This window comes from Oncorhynchus gorbuscha, linkage group LG22 (genome assembly GCF_021184085.1).
Source record: "Oncorhynchus gorbuscha isolate QuinsamMale2020 ecotype Even-year linkage group LG22, OgorEven_v1.0, whole genome shotgun sequence".
NCBI classification, from domain to species: Eukaryota; Metazoa; Chordata; class Actinopteri; order Salmoniformes; family Salmonidae; genus Oncorhynchus; species Oncorhynchus gorbuscha.
This window is the reverse complement of record NC_060194.1, coordinates 7936799-7953106: the sequence shown is the minus strand read 5'-3', so window position 1 is coordinate 7953106 and position 16308 is coordinate 7936799. Positions and strand designations below refer to the sequence as shown.

At 45.4% G+C, this 16308-nt stretch overlaps 1 protein-coding gene across 6 annotated transcripts in view; it reads left to right on the top strand.

The window, feature by feature from the left end:
• Positions 1–4133, top strand: part of LOC124010232 (cAMP-specific 3',5'-cyclic phosphodiesterase 4B-like) — a 132795-nt gene extending 128662 nt beyond the window's left edge. For all 6 annotated transcript variants that reach the window (XM_046322677.1, XM_046322678.1, XM_046322679.1 and 3 more), the window contains 5 exons: positions 107–206; positions 430–584; positions 789–911; positions 1068–1250; positions 1477–4133. In XM_046322677.1, coding sequence (XP_046178633.1) covers positions 107–206; positions 430–584; positions 789–911; positions 1068–1250; positions 1477–1815 — 900 coding nt within the window. In that variant the 3' untranslated portion in view covers positions 1816–4133. The remainder of the gene's footprint in view (positions 1–106; positions 207–429; positions 585–788; positions 912–1067; positions 1251–1476) is intronic.
• Positions 4134–16308: the final 12175 nt, after the last annotated feature.

The following is a 16308-nucleotide window of genomic DNA, read 5'->3' as shown; positions in this document are numbered from 1 at the left end:
TATGTCAGAATGAGTTATTACCTGATGAATGTGTGTTACCAATTTTGTAGTGAAACCTTCACTCTCAATGTTGAGAACTCATCAAATCTCTCCTGTCCAATCACAGGCCGTCTTCACAGATCTGGAGATCTTGGCGGCCATCTTTGCGGCAGCCATCCATGATGTGGACCATCCTGGGGTCTCCAACCAGTTCCTCATTAACACCAGTGAGTACTTTCTCCATCAAAATCTTAACAACAGCGCCCAATTCATCATGTCTGCTACTTTGGTACACTTTATCTTATCATTTTATAATTTATTGGCATATTTGAAAATACAAGTAAAATATTCAAGTTTGAAATGCATCGTCACAAAAACCACATAAGAAAATGCTTTTGGCATTTTGCTTCTAAACAGTCCGCCTCTCTTGCCCACCCTCTGTCCGTCCAGACTCCGAGCTGGCCCTGATGTATAACGACGAGTCAGTCCTGGAGAACCACCACCTGGCCGTGGGCTTCAAGCTGCTGCAGGAGGACAACTGTGACATCTTTCAGAACCTGACCAAAAAACAACGCCAGTCCCTCAGGAGAATGGTCATAGACATGGTGAGAGAATGCCCCGGTTCTGACCGAAGGTGTTTGTTGCCGATGTACCATTCGCATGAGTCGCCGACCGTGCGTCGGTCGGTCCATCTTTCTATCCCTGTCTCAATTCCATGTACTATATATCGCACTATATCCTATATTGCTGAAGCATAAACATGTCTAAATCACTAACGACGACCTCGCTCACTCTCTCTCTCCCTCCAGGTACTGGCCACTGACATGTCCAAACACATGAGCCTGCTGGCTGACCTGAAGACCATGGTGGAGACCAAGAAGGTGACCAGCTCTGGAGTGCTGCTGCTAGACAACTACACAGACAAGATACAGGTAGGAGCTCACACTCGTATGCACAAGAACGCATGCAGTAAAACACACACACGCAGGCACATAGGCATGCATACAGGTGCACATACAGGCATGTAGGTACACGCACGCACACACACACAAACTCACACAATCCTCTCTCCGTCCCGTCTCTTCCAGGTGATGCGTAACATGGTTCATTGTGCAGACCTGAGCAATCCGACCAAGTCCCTGGACCTGTACCGCCAGTGGACCGACCGCATCATGAACGAGTTCTCCCACCAGGGAGACCGGGAGAGGGAGAGAGGCATCGAGATCAGCCCCATGTGTGATAAGCATACGGCTTCTGTGGAGAAGAGCCAGGTAGGTTACTAATACATGTACACATATACAGGTATGTCCACACACAGTACAGTACCCACACTGCTCGCATACTCACGTGTATACACATCTTACACGTTTCCTTGTTCATACTGTTTGCATACACACGCTCTCTCGACCCCTCTCTACTGCTGTTAATACAGTATTCGTACACACTATTCTATCCTGAAATCTTATACCCTTCTCTCTCTTCTCCCGCTCTCTCCAGGTGGGCTTCATAGACTACATCGTCCACCCTCTGTGGGAGACGTGGGCTGACCTGGTGCACCCTGACGCCCAGGATATCCTGGATACCCTGGAAGACAACAGGAACTGGTACCAGAGCATGATCCCCCAGAGCCCCTCTCCCCCCTTCTGCACTGGAGACGGAGAGCGAGAGGGCGGAGAAGGAGGTCACAAGTTCCAGTTTGAGCTGACGCTAGATGACGGACAGGATGAGGATGGACAGATAGGAAGGGAGGAGGGCGAGAGGGGGACAGAAGGGGGCCGGTCGCCAATGGACCAGGGTGGACTAGAGATGGAGATACGTGGGGCTTCCCCCACATAACAAGCCTTGACCGTGATCTTTATAAAAGCACCAGTTTTAGGCTGTGTTTGGCATCTTGTTTTATTGCAGTGGAGGAATCCTGCAATCTGGCTCTTTGAAGCTGCTCTGCTTGTGCGCGAGGGCCTGACTGACTTAGGGCCCCTGCAAAAGAGGGTGGGGGACCACAACACTTGTTTTGGGAACCCTCCGAAAGCAGATTATGATGAGTTGAAGAGCGTGATAACCTTGAAGGAGTGCTGTTGAGCTGCTGTGTCGCAGAAGTACCATATCTTAGTCCTTAGCCAGATACTACAATCTTTGCTCTGACAAATAAGATGAAGCTCATTTACGCTAAGAGACTATGGTGTTCAATTGGGACAAGATGAGAGACACTTGCACTTCAGAATGATTGTTGTTTGTGACTGTTTTCGGGTATATGTTTTGTTTTGTAACGGGATTGGATGGGATGTTGCCGGGTAGCATTCAAAGTTCCAACTAGTGGTCCACAGGTATTTGTAACACGTGTCTGAAGACTTTTGTGTGCCTTTTTTTATGACCGTGTCTTTTGTATGCCATTTTATAATTTATTTAACAGTTTTAAGTCGTTATTATAAAATGTTTGTTTTCTACACACAACTCATCTTAATTGTCTCTCGAATGAGAGGAAAATTCTTCCGGTCTTCCTTATGTCTTCTCAGCAATAGTGTATTCCCAATTTGTGCTTTGTGGACTTTCCAAAATCGTCGGACTTCCCAGCACAAGTTGCACTTTTTTTTCGCAAGGGTCGAGAGCTAGAACAGTGTTTAAACTAAAGAATTGGGTTATTCTTTCAACACCAAACTCAAAGCACTAGGCGCTCAATGTTATGCGTCACGTGTTGTCTCACAAATCTCAAGTCAATGTTAACAAACGCCACATAAAGTTCGATATTCGCAGCAAAGCTGCTCCTTATTGTTTTCCGTATTTGCCTCCCGTAAAAAGCAATTATCTCCATTTTTCAAATTTTCCCAGTGGGAAAAACCAATGAAAGTCCATGTAAACTGTCCTAACCAATAAGCTCCAAAGATGACCTGATAAAAGCACTTTAACAGCCAGATGGAACTCAGTCCAACAGAGGTGTTGTGCCACATCTGATTAGCACTTAATTAAATATCTTAATATTCTTTCGCAAAAAAAATCTAATTATTTCTGCGTATTCCTCTTCCAAGAATGGAAGTCCAGTAAATGGGGTCTCCTAATCTAATTCATGCACAGTATTAAAGACAATTATGGCCAATCAAATGAACCATTGTGTGGTTTCTTTCCAAAGAGAAAGAGAAAAATCCCACGTCACATGATATTTTGAAGCCCTAGACTAGCCTTGTGACGGTCAACCAATGTCAAAAAACAAACCTCCATACAACAATATTTGACAATCAGCTGATGTTATACTTTTGGTTGCCAGGTCCCTCTTGAGGTGACCACCGCCATCAACACATCTCTCGAGGTTTGGCAGGAATCACAGAGCAACAAACACAATGAAACTAAACCAAAAACAAATAGCATCTTTCTACAAGTTGATTCTCTGTTAATTTAATGTCAGCTAAAAGGTCCCCTGTAGGAAGTGGAGATACTGAAGTGTAATGTTAAAAAAATACAAATAAATTAAATCCATGATTTCTGTCCAGCACCTTGACGAGCTGGACAGCTCAGCACCTAGTTGCTCTTCTGTCAACAATACATCTAAATGGTACTGCCACGGAAGCTTCAACACTCACAGTGTGGGGAGATCTGCATAACATCACTAGATGACAATTACTTCCCTTGTTGTGTGTGTGTGTGTGTGTGTTTGAGGATAACTTAGCTGCACAATCTCCTCGTCCATGCACTTAGTCCTATGTCGATCCATGAACTGTTTGAAACAGTGTATTTATGACTTTGATCTGTAAGTAGAATCCTATTCACAAAAAGTATGTTTGTTATAATTTATATGCACTACCTGTCAAAACAAGTGAAATATCTGTTATAATGTATAATACTCAAGTTTTTGCAGATTTCCAGAGAACATTCTTAAACATCTGTGTTACTTGGCAGACAACTGAGGTGGTTGGCAGAAACGTAATTCCTCGGTTTCTATTGTTTTCCTGTTATCTGGAGCCATATGAAGGCTGCAGTGAACCTATATGATGTATGGTGACGGGTCATTGTACAGCTAGCTGTATGTTTATTGAAATATTACATTGTTTAAGATGTACCCATATTTCCCATGTGTTTCTCAGAAGTCTCACACAGTGCATGGTATTGTATATTGTGTTCAACACATTTTTTTATGAAATTAAAATGAGCATGAATTTACTCTGCATTGTTTCATGTCTTACCTTACCTTACTTTCTGTAATTCTAGTGTCATATAGGATGTCAGTCCACTTTAGTTTTAAAGGAACAACATACAGGAAATTCAAATTAAGTATACTGTGGTAATAGCCTCTAGTCCAGCCTTTTTCAAACCTCTCCTCAGGGACCCCCAAACGTTTCACAATTTTGTTGTAGCCCTGAACGAGCGCACCTGATTCAAGTAGTCAAGGGCTTGATGATTAGTTGATAAGTTGAATCAGGTGTGATAGTTCTGGAACAGTTCAAATACATAGAACGTCTAGGGGTCCTGAGGAGAGGTTTGAAAAAGGCTGCTCTAGTCTACTCAAAAGCCTCTGGTTGCATTCCAAAACTATCACAATGTATCCTTCCTTCCTCCCATCCTTGACGTAAACACTGATCTGACATGATTTGATGGGTGAAAGCAACATAGGCCAATAGAAACCTTCCTTTCACCTACTATGAAATCAGTTGGTGGCAGCAGTGGGCTCCAGACCTGCAATCATTTGGTGGCAGTGGTAGGATCCATGCAGGTGTAAGAATATTTCAAAGAGAAATACACAACGCAGAGGACGAGAGGTCAATGGAGTACTAAAAGTCAAGAGGACTAAGAGTACTAACGATCAATGGAAAGTGTTTTTTCTGTAACGGGATTAATGATCAATGGGTCAGAGACATGGGAGGAATTTCAGTCCGGGACTCATAGCTACATGGCAAGTTCCCATTGGTCCAAATTGTTTATACGTTGAGCCTGAAATATGATACTTGTTATTTGGACATTGGCCCAGTTTTATTGCAAGGAACTCTAATTGGCAAGGGTTGGGTTGGGTTGGGTTAGGGTTGGGTTTTAAGGTTGGGTTATAAAACTACATCCTGTCCCTTTCGTCTTAGGGGAGAATCACTGAGGAGAAAGTCACTGATGACGGGAGAATGAACCATCTACTTCCCAGCATAACATCCATGATTTGTCCTCTTTGAATAAACCTATTTTTCTCCCCTTGATTTGCTTTGGGGTCTGTGAAAAGTAACATCAGCTGCTAACATAGGGGACCCTGTGTCATTCTGTCTGGACAGGACGGGGCATCAGGAGGGGATTTGATGAGATTCACCAGGTAGTTCACGACCTTGGGCAGTCTGGATGTCCCCAAATGAGAGGTCCAGTGGCAGGAGCAGAGTAGCAATACCAAGGATGGGGGTCAATCGGGGTATCCTTTTTCTGTTTATTGAGAAGTCATTGAACATAAATGCCCTTTTCAATTATTGAATTGGAAATCCAGATGACCCTCTTGAGTTGACCGGCTTTTACTTGAACTGGCCCCATCCCCTGAGCATCCCATCTAAGTCAGCGAGGAAGGATACATTTTTGACACGGCTTCTCTCTCTCTCTCTCTCTCTCTCTCTCTCTCTCTCTCTCTCTCTCTCTCTCTCTCTCTCTCTCTCCACTGTGATGTCGTTGACTTTGCTGTAACAGACTGCTGCACGCAGGCAAAAAAAATTCAACAGGAAATGCATGAGATAGCGATGCTATCCGCTAGGCCCAGTGGGTGCTAACCACTCTCCCATGACCGACAGACCCAGTGTCACAGCCCAGGGAGGTAGAGAATCGGGATCAGGCGTACGTGGTAGAGAACTCGAGGGCATACACTGAACAGTTTACCCTTTTCATGTTGCCACTATCACGTCTGTTATCAATACCGTAGTGCGACAACTTCCTCTACTGTTCCTGTACGTTTCTTGCCTTGCTTTATTCAGTCATAATTGTATGTATACCCTGCTTGTCACTATCACTTCTACAATAACTATTCCTATGTAATGTAGCCATAGCACCTACTCCTAGTTTCTACTACAATTGTGATATCAATGAACAATATTACAGGTACTGTAGTAGTAATATCTAAATAGAAAAAGGTATATTCAGTCTAGTCTGTTTTCCCTATCTCAGCAGGATGTGTGAGCTGCATCGTAAGACGATAGGCGGAAACCCGAACCCTTTTCCTCTTTCCTGCAGATTAAGAGAAACCTGACTGTTTACCGTACACATGGTCACAAACGGACAGCTTTTTCCATAGTGGTCTGTTGCCGGGGTCTGTGTTGCCTTGACGACAGGAGGTTTGTTTTAAAACTCCCGACAGAGGTATTGTGGTGTGTGGGTGACTGACGTCAGTGGGGCTGGAGATGGGCTGCCCAACCCCAGTAGCCAGCAAGCCAGCACCCGTGGTAGGAGCATGTGGTGGTGGAGGCCCTTACATGCACGTGGAGCCAGGCCCCAGTCCTCGCTACCCAGGCGACTCCTTGCCTGGTCCAGTCAGTGTGCCCTCTCTCAAAATAACACTGACAGATCTTTTTATAGATAATTATGATAAAACGTGGGCTTAAAATGGAAGTTTAGTAATTCATTGAGCATCTTTTTATTTTATTTTAAACAAGACAAATCTGAGGGCGCAAGTGCCCTTGTGTGTGTGTGTGTGTGTGTGTGTGTGTGTGTGTGTGTGTGTGTGTGTGTGTGTGTGTGTGTGTGTGTGTGTGTGTGTGTGTGTGTGTGTGTGTGTGTGTGTGTGTGTGTGTGTGTGTGTGTGTGTGTGTGTGTGTGTGTGTGTGTGTGTCCGTCCGTCTGTGTGCACTTGTGCGTGTTCTGCACGTGTGTGTACTTTACTCCTCTTTACTCTCAGTGATTACAGCTGTGAGTCTTTCTAGGTAAGTCTCTAAGAGCTTTACACACCTGGATTGTACAATATTTGCATATTATTATTTTTTAAATGATTCAAGCTCTGTCAAGTTGGTTGTTGATCATTGCTAGACAGCCAAGTCTTGCCATAGATTTTCAAGACGATTTACGTCAAACTGTAACTAGGCCACTCAGGAACACTCGATGTCGTCTTGGTAAGCAACTCCAGTGTATATTTGGCCTTGTGTTTGAGGTTATTGTCCTGCTGAAAAATGAATTTATCTCCAAGTGTCTGGAAATAAGACTGAACCAGGTTTTCATCTAGGATTTTGCCTGTGCTTAGCTCTATTCCGTTTCTTTTTATCCTAAAAAAGACTCCCTAGTCCTTGCTGATGACAAACATACCGATAAGGTGATGCAAGACAAGCAATACTCATAACTTGATGCAACCACTATCATCCTTGAAAATATAAAGAGTGTGTGAGCGTACCAAGTAATTAGGCATCACTCTAAAGCGGGAAGGTGGAATAAACGAGTCAGGAGTAGGTTTTTCTGATTGAACACGGTTCTCTATTGAGGGTATTTTGTCAACAAAAACATTAACATAATCAATGAAAAATCTTCCAAGGAAAAAACACACATCTTCTTCTCCAGATGAAACAAGAACACAATAGGATAATCTTTAAACTACAACAAACATAAATCACGGGTTTGTCACCGTCTTCGTGGTTCTTTCAGCACAGCTTCTCTCTCTCGGTGGCCATCTTCCAGAGATTGTTTCCTCCCCTCTGCTGGGTCCATTCTCTCTTTTATAGGGGAAGGAGAGTATCTCATTAGTACCGTCAGCTGTGCTTAATTGACTCTGGTTACCTGGTCTCCCATGCTTTGTTGGGCTACTATCCATGAGCCCAGCCTGCCCTCTAGTGGTCCTTCCACATACCTTCCCCCCCAGGACCGAACCGGAGGGTCGGGCGCCAGACACACGTCTTGGCGTCGGGACAGCGCGTCTGCATTCCCGTTCCTCGATCCGGCCCTGTGGATGACATGGAAAGAGAACGGTTGTAAAGACAAAAACCATCTGGCTATTCTGTTGTTATTGTTTCTCTTACCAGCCATCCACGTGAGGGGCGCATGGTCAGTAACTAATGCAAACCTCCGACCCAGTAGGTAGTACCGGAGATAATCGAGGGCCCACTTGATGGCTAAGGCCTCTTTCTCTACGGTCGCATACCTCTGTTCCCGATCGCTGAGTTTCCTACTAATGAAGAGAATCGGCTTCTCTGCTTCACCTTCACCCTGAGCTAGTACGGCCCCGAGCCCTGTATCCGAGGCGTCGACCTGCACAATGAACTCTTGTGAGAAGTCCGGAGCCTGTAGAACGGGATCAGAACACAGGCCATCTTTTAACAATTGAAAGGCCTCTTCCGCCTCGTCTTTCCACTCTACCTGGTTTGGCAGGTTTTTCCTGATGAGGTTTGTGAGGGGGTTGGCAATGGTTGCATATCCCGGGATAAAACGGCGATAATATCCTGTTATCCCTAAGAAGGCCCGAACGTCTCGCTTGGTCCGGGGTCGAGGCCAGTCACGAATTGCCCTGGTCTTCTCTGCTTGCGGGCGTATTTTCCCATTCCCCACAGTATACCCCAGGTATTCCGCTTCGGACAGGCCCAGGCAGCATATACTTGGATTGGCTGTCAACCCTGTGGCTTCCAAACTCACGAGCACCGCCCGTAATCGCAGGAGGTGACTATCCCAGTCCTCGCTGTGGATGACCACATCGTCTATGTACGCCGCTGCATACTCTTGATGGGGCCGTAGAATGGCATCCATGAGGCGTTGGAAGGTTGCAGCGGCTCCGTGCAGTCCGAAGGGCATCCTTACATACTGGAAAAGCCCCTCTGGGGTGGCGAAGGCAGTCTTTGGGCGATCCTCCGGAGCCACCGGCACTTGCCAATATCCCTTCGTCAAATCCAGGGTAGTGATGAACTTGGCCTTTCCTAAGCGCTCCAAGAGTTCATCCACGCGGGGCATGGGGTACGCATCGAATGTAGAGATGGCATTCACGCCCCTAAAGTCGATGCAGAGTCTCATACTACCATCAGCTTTGGGGACCAGGACTATGGGACTGGACCACTCGCTCGTCGAGGGCTCGATCACGCCCATCCTCAACATCTCCCTCACCTCTTTCTTAGCGATGACTCGGCGAGCCTCAGGAATCCTGTAAGGGCGGATATGCACTTTCTTGCCGGGTTCAGTGTGGATATGGTGGAACAGGACATCTGTTTGTCCTGGGAATGGAGAGAATATTCGACCAAAGTTCATAATCAGCTTGTCTAGCTGTCTTGACTGCTCCGGTAGGAGAGTTTGGCCACGGCGCACCTGTGGTAGAGCCTCTTTTTTTTCTTTGCCCTCCAGGGCCATCAAAGCCACCTCCTCCTCTCGTCCATGGTACGTCTTCAGCAGGTTTATGTGATAGAGTTGGACCTTCTTCCTCCTGTCAGGTTGCTTGATGAGGTAATTGACCGGTGAGACCCTTTTCATTACCTCGTAGGGCCCCCTCCACTGCGCCAGCAAGCGATGTTCGGCCGTGGGCACAAGCACCATCACTTTCTCTCCCACGGTGAACTCACGGGGGGTCGCAGATTTATCATAGGCCCGGCCTTGGGTCCTTTGGGCCTTCTCCATATGCTCCTTGACTATGGGCCACACTGCTGACAGGCGGTCTCTCATCAGGGTAACGTGTTCTATTGTGGATCGAAAAGGGCATGGTTGGGTCTCCCAGGTCTCCTTGGCTAAGTCGAGGATTCCTCGACAGGGTCTGCCATAGAGCAATTCAAACGGAGAGAATCCAGTGGATGCCTGAGGTACTTCTCGCAGGGCAAACATTAAGTGTGGGAGAAGCATGTCCCAGTTTTTCCCATCTCGGGACACCACTCTTCTCAACATGCTTTTAATTGTTTTGTTCAAGCGTTCACACAACCCATCTGTTTGAGGGTGGAATTTGCTTGTACGTATCTGTTGAACCTGATATAACCGACACAAGTCCTTCATCAACCGCGACATGAACGGGGTTCCTTGATCGGTTAAGATCGTCTTGGGAAGGCCCACACGAGAGAACATCAGGAATAACTCCTTTGCAATTCCCTTTGACGACATGTTACGCAAGGGTATGGCCTCCGGGAACTTGGTAGCATAATCTACAACCACTAGGATGTACTCGTGCCCCCCGGCGGATTTTGGGAGGGGTCCTACGAGGTCCATAGCTATGCGTTCAAAGGGAGTCTCTATGATGGGGAGAGGAATCAAAGGGTTACGTAGGTGTGGCCGTGGGGCTGTACGTTGACATTGATCACACGTCTTACAATACCTGGCCACATCTCGGGTGACACGGGGCCAATAGAATCTCTGCATGATTCTGTCAATAGTCTTGTCTCGTGCCAGGTGTCCTCCTAGGACGTGGGAATGGGCTAACTGTAGAACTGTATCCCTGTATGGTCTAGGCACCATTAGTAATTCCTGGTTTTCCCCCCTTCGTCGTACGACCCAGTATAAGAGACCCCGCCTGATTGCATAGTAAGGAAGAGGGGGCTCACCTGATCCGTCGACGTTCCTCCCGTCAATCACCTTCACCTTCCTCATGGCCTCCCTTAGGTCTGGGTCTCTATGCTGCGAGGTGCCGAACTGTCCCTTTAATTCCTGGGGCAGGTCAACCTCAGTAGAGGGATGTGGAGGTTGTTCCACATCCCCATCAGGGGAGACCGAGGAGAATCCCTTCCAGGTTCCCTCCTCGGATGGAGCTTCAAATATATCCCTTAGTGCCTGGTTGCTCCTTCCTTCCTGCGTTGTGTATAACCCTTCACAGGTGTCTTCATCGGTGGTTTCCTGGAATATCTGTCGTAAACGTTGGGTCACTATTTCTTCCTCTGCAGTAGAGGACGAGGACGCGGCTACGTCTCCTTGTAGTACTACTACCTCGGGCTTGGAGATTCTCTTCTTTCCTGTCCCCCGTTCTTCCCGTGCATAACGTCATCTGCCGAAGCTCCTTATATAGGGGACAGTCTCTCCCGATCAATAATGGCACCTTCAGCTGGGGCACTTTCCCTGCCCTGACTGTACACCTTCCTTTTGGAGTGAGAATAGGCAGATTCACAGTGGGGTAATAGTGGGTGTCTCCATGGATACAGGATACGGCTACTTTGTCTGGTAGCAGTGTTGCGGAGGTCACCATCCGCTCCTCTACTAACGTAACCATACTTCCTGAGTCGAGAATAGCTACCACATCTTGTCCTTCAACTCGCACCGGAATCTCTGAGGCTGGGGCTATCTCTGCTAACCAACAGTGTTGATCCTGCCCCCTCAAAACAGGATGTGTGGGGGTAGGCAGTGACGACTCCGTGACCATGGGCTCATCCTTGCTAGGACATTGTGGGGCATAATGGTTGGGAGACTGACACTTATAACACCGACCCGGCTGTGTGGTGGCTGACTTCTGCCACCTCCGGGGGGGGCTTGAACGTTTCGGTGGCGGGCGCGCCAGGGTGAGTCGTGGTACGGGATTGGAAGACTCCTTCCGTTCCTCCTTGTCACTTTTTAACAGCTCCCCTGTAGACCGATATGTTTCCACCGCCTGGGCTATGTCGTCGGCTGACAACGGGTTGGCTTGCCCCACAACCCTTTTTAAGTCACTGGGTAATTCTCTCAATATCTTGTCCACTACGAGAGTCTCTATCACATGTCCTACTCCTTTTCCAGGTTCTAGCCACTGTTTCGTCAGTCGTATTAAGGCGAAGATCTGGGCACGGACGGTTGATCAGCTGTATAGGTCCATTGATGGAACTTTACAGCCCTATCTCTGGCAGTCAGCTGGTACCGGGACAGGATCTCGGTTTTTAGTCGCCCATAGTCCGCAGCTTCGCGGGAATCCAGGTCAAAATAGGCTTCCTGAGCCACCCCGGTCAAAAGAGGAGCTAATGCGCTAGCCCATTCTGTGGGCGGCCACTCTTCCAAGGTGGCCGTCCTTTCGAAGGTCATGAGGAAGGCCTCAATATCATCCTCCTTGGAGAGACGAGGTAAAATGGCGTGAGCAGCCGCTCTTGGCCTAACTCTAGGTTCTTCTCGTCGACTCAGCTGTTGTTGCAGGAGTTCTATGGTTGTCTGCTGTGCCGTGATCAATTGTTGTAGTTAGGGCGTTATCCATCGTTCTTGAATGGTTCCTCCGGGTCTTCTGGAAGAATATTAATTTACTCACTTATCCTTGTGTCACTCGTCCACCTAATACCTGCATCCTCCACCAATGTGAGCGTACCAAGTTATTAGGCGTCACTCTAAAGCGGGAAGGTGGAATAAACGAGTCAGGAGTAGGTTTTTCTGATTGAACACGGTTCTCTATTGAGGGTATTTTGTCAACAAAAACATTAACATAATCAATGAAAAATCTTCCAAGGAAAAAACACACATCTTCTTCTCCAGATGAAACAAGAACACAATAGGATAATCTTTAAACTACAACAAACATAAATCACGGGTTTTTCACCGTCTTCGTGGTTCTTTCAGCACAGCTTCTCTCTCTCGGTGGCCATCTTCCAGAGATTGTTTCCTCCCCTCTGCTGGGTCCATTCTCTCTTTTATAGGGGAAGGAGAGTATCTCATTAGTACCGTCAGCTGTGCTTAATTGACTCTGGTTACCTGGTCTCCCATGCTTTGTTGGGCTACTATCCATGAGCCCAGCCTGCCCTCTAGTGGTCCTTCCACAAGTGGTACTTTAGTTACTTTAGTACTTTGAAAACAGGATGCTTTTTTTTGTAACATTTGTATTCTGTACAGGGTTCCTTCTTTTTACTTTTAGGTTAGCATTGTGGAGTAACTACAATGCTGTTGATCCATCCTCAGTTTTCTCCTATCACATCCATTAAAACTCTAGCTGTTCACTCATGGTGAAATCCCTGAGCGGTTTCCTTCCTCTCCGGCAACTGAGTTAGGACGGACGACTGTATCTTTGTAGTGACTGGATGTATTGATGCACCATTCAAAGGGTAATTAATAACTTCACTATGCTCAAAGTGATATTCAATGTCTGCTTTGTATTTTTTATTTTACCCATCTACCAATTTGCGAGGCATTTGGAAAACCTCCCTGGTCTTTGGGGATGAATCTGTGTTTGAAATTCTTGCCTGAGGGACCTTTCAGATAATGAATTGCATGTGAGGTTACAGAGAACAGGTAGTCATTAAAAAATCTTGTTAAATACTCTTATCGCACACAGAGAGTCCATGCAACTTATTATATGACTTGTTAAAGCACAATTGTAATCCTGAATGTATTTAGGCTTACCATAACAAAGGGGTTGAATACGTATTGACTCCAGCTTTTCATTTTGTAAATAATTTGTACACATTTCTAAAAACATAATTCCACTTTGACATTATGGGGTATTGTACAGTGGGCCAAAAAAGTATTTAGTCAGCCACCAATTGTGCAAGTTCTCCCACTTAAAAAGATGAGAGAGGCCTGTAATTTTCATCATAGGTACACTTCAATTATGACAGACAAAATTAGAAAAAAAAAATAGAGAAAATCACATTGTAAGATTTTTTATGAATTTCTTTGAAAATTATGGTGGAAAATAAGTATTTGGTCACCTACAAACAAGAAAGATTTCTGGCTCTCACAGACCTGTAACTTATTCTTCTTTCTTTTCTTCTTCTTCTTTCCTCTGTCCTCCACTCATTACCTGTATTAATGGCACCTGTTTGAACTTGTTATCAGTATAAAAGACACCTGTCCACAACCTCAAACAGTCACACTCCAAACTCCACTATGGCCAAGACCAAAGACCTGTCAAAGGATACAAGAAACAATATTGTAGACCTGCACCAGGCTGGGAAGACTGAATCTGCAATAGGTAAGCAGCTTGGTTTGAAGAAATCAACTGTGGGAGCAATTATTAGGAAATGGAAGACATACAAGTCCACTGATAATCTCCCTCGATCTGGGTCTCCACGCAAGATCTCACCCCGTGGGGTCAAAATGATCACAAGAACGGTGAGCAAAAATCCCAGAACCACACGGGGGGACCTAGTGAATGACCTGCAGGGAGTTGGGACCAAAGTAACAAAGCCTACCATCAGTAACACACTACGCCGCCAGGGACTCAAATCCTGCAGTGCCAGACGTGTCCCCCTGCTTAAGCCAGTACATGTCCAGGCCCGTCTGAAGTTTGCTAGAGAGCATTTGGATGATCCAGAAGAAGATTGGGAGAATGTCATATGGTCAGATGAAACCAAAATCTAACTTTTTGGTAAAAACTAATCTCGTCATCTTTGGAGGACAAAGAATTCTGAGTTGCAACCAAAGAACACCATACCTACTGTGAAGTATGGGGGTGGAAACAACATGCTTTGGGGCTGTTTTTCTGCAAAGGGACCAGGATGACTGATCCGTGTAAAGGAAAGAATGAATGGGGCCATGTATCGTGAGATTTTGAGTGAAAACCTCCTTCCATCAGCACGGGCATTGAAGATGAAACGTGGCTGGGTCTTTCAGCATGACAATGATCCCAAACACACCACCCGGGCAACGAAGGAGTGGATTCGTAAGAAGCATTTCAAGGTCCTGGAGTGGCCTAGCCAGTCTCCAGATCTCAACCCCATAGAAAATCTTTGGAGGGAGTTGAAAGTCCGTGTTGCCCAGCAACAGCCCCAAAACATCACTGCTCTAGAGGAGATCTGCATGGAGGAATGGGCCAAAATACTAGTAACAGTGTGTGAAAACCTTGTGAAGACTTACAGAAAACGTTTGACCTCTGTCATTGCCAACAAAGGGTATATAACAAAGTATTGAGATAAACTTTTGTTATTGACCAAATACTTATTTCCCACCATAATTTGCAAATAAATTCATAAAAAATCCTACAATGTGATTTTATGGATTTTTTTTTCTCTCATTTTGTCTGTCAGAGTTGAAGTGTACCTGTGAGGAAAATTACAGGCCTCTCTCATATTTTTAAGTGGGAGAACTTTCACAATTGGTGGCTGACTAAATACTTTTTTTGCCCCACTGTATGTAGGCCAGTGACACAACATTTAAATTGAATCCATTTCTAATTCAGGCTGTAACGCAACAAATGTGGAAAACGTCAAGGGATGTAAATACTTTCTGAAGGCACTGTACATACAATCAACAAAATGCAAGGCATGTTTTGTTGCACCAGACAAAAAATGCTTAATTGAATGGCTTCAAAGAATAATCTATTTGATGCCCATACTAAAAAAACATATCGCTGCAGTATAAACATTCTATCCATCAATCAATGGCTCAAAGCCAGACTAGATTGATCTAATAGCAGCCTTTTGTGTAATGGCAGTGTGCAGTGTGTACTACTCGATAGTTGGTTGTGTCATTTCAGTACACTCATTCTCTAAGGTTATGGCACCAATTTGACATTTGTGGTTTCCTAAGGGCTTCCTGTCCCCAATCGACAGAGAGTCAGGACATCGAAGAGAACATCCCTACGGGGATGGAACAATACACATGCTTGTGTGCAAACACACAGACTCGTGCACGTCTGTGCACACACACCACACTGTCATTCTCGGTTAGCGAGAGACAAGGAACATCACACACACACACGCACACACACACACAGAGAGAGAGAGAGATCGAGACAGAGACGGAGACAGATCGAGACAGTGCCATGGCTGAAATATCTGAATGGAGATGATTTGTACCATTTTAGGCCGGGGGTAGGCTATTTGTCCTTATAAACCATGGACAGACTAACTCAGGGAACACGGATAGACAAACACCGATTTTACAGAGTAAATATTGACCATTCTGAAGTGACAGTATTGACATTTTATAATTGTATTTGTATAGCACCTACTGTGCGTACATAGCACCTATCATGCATGATTTTCACCTGGAGTTTTCTGCCTATTCAATATAGGGGCCGATTCCGACCTGAGTTAAGCGTGCCTAAATGGAACGTAATTCTCCTTTTATGCACCTTTCTCCTTATTCGTAGTTTGACCTTGAACTTAAGCATGAGAATCTCATGACGAATAAGGTCGAGCAACCTGTCAATTCCATGTGGAACATCTACTTTCTTTTTTTTCTGAAGTAACACCATTCTCCATGCCCTGTCATTTACAAATTGATAAGAGCTATTGATAAGAGCTAGATAAATGAGCAATCCGCTTGGAGAGGATGATTGTAAATATAAATGACAATTGTTTTATATCTTTATATCTAGCTATGTAGATATCTATCTAGCTATCTATCTAACTACCCAAGCTATACATCTCCGTAGCCATACGCAAATGGCAGTACAGCCATTTGTTGATTTATGTTGTAATTATATGCCCAGACTTTTCACTGTATTTATTTTATCATTTGTATCATGTCAGAAATTAGCCACTATCAGTAGCCACTATTGTTAGCCACTATCGGTAGCCACTATTGTTAGCCACTATCAGTAGCCACTATTGTTAGCCACTATCA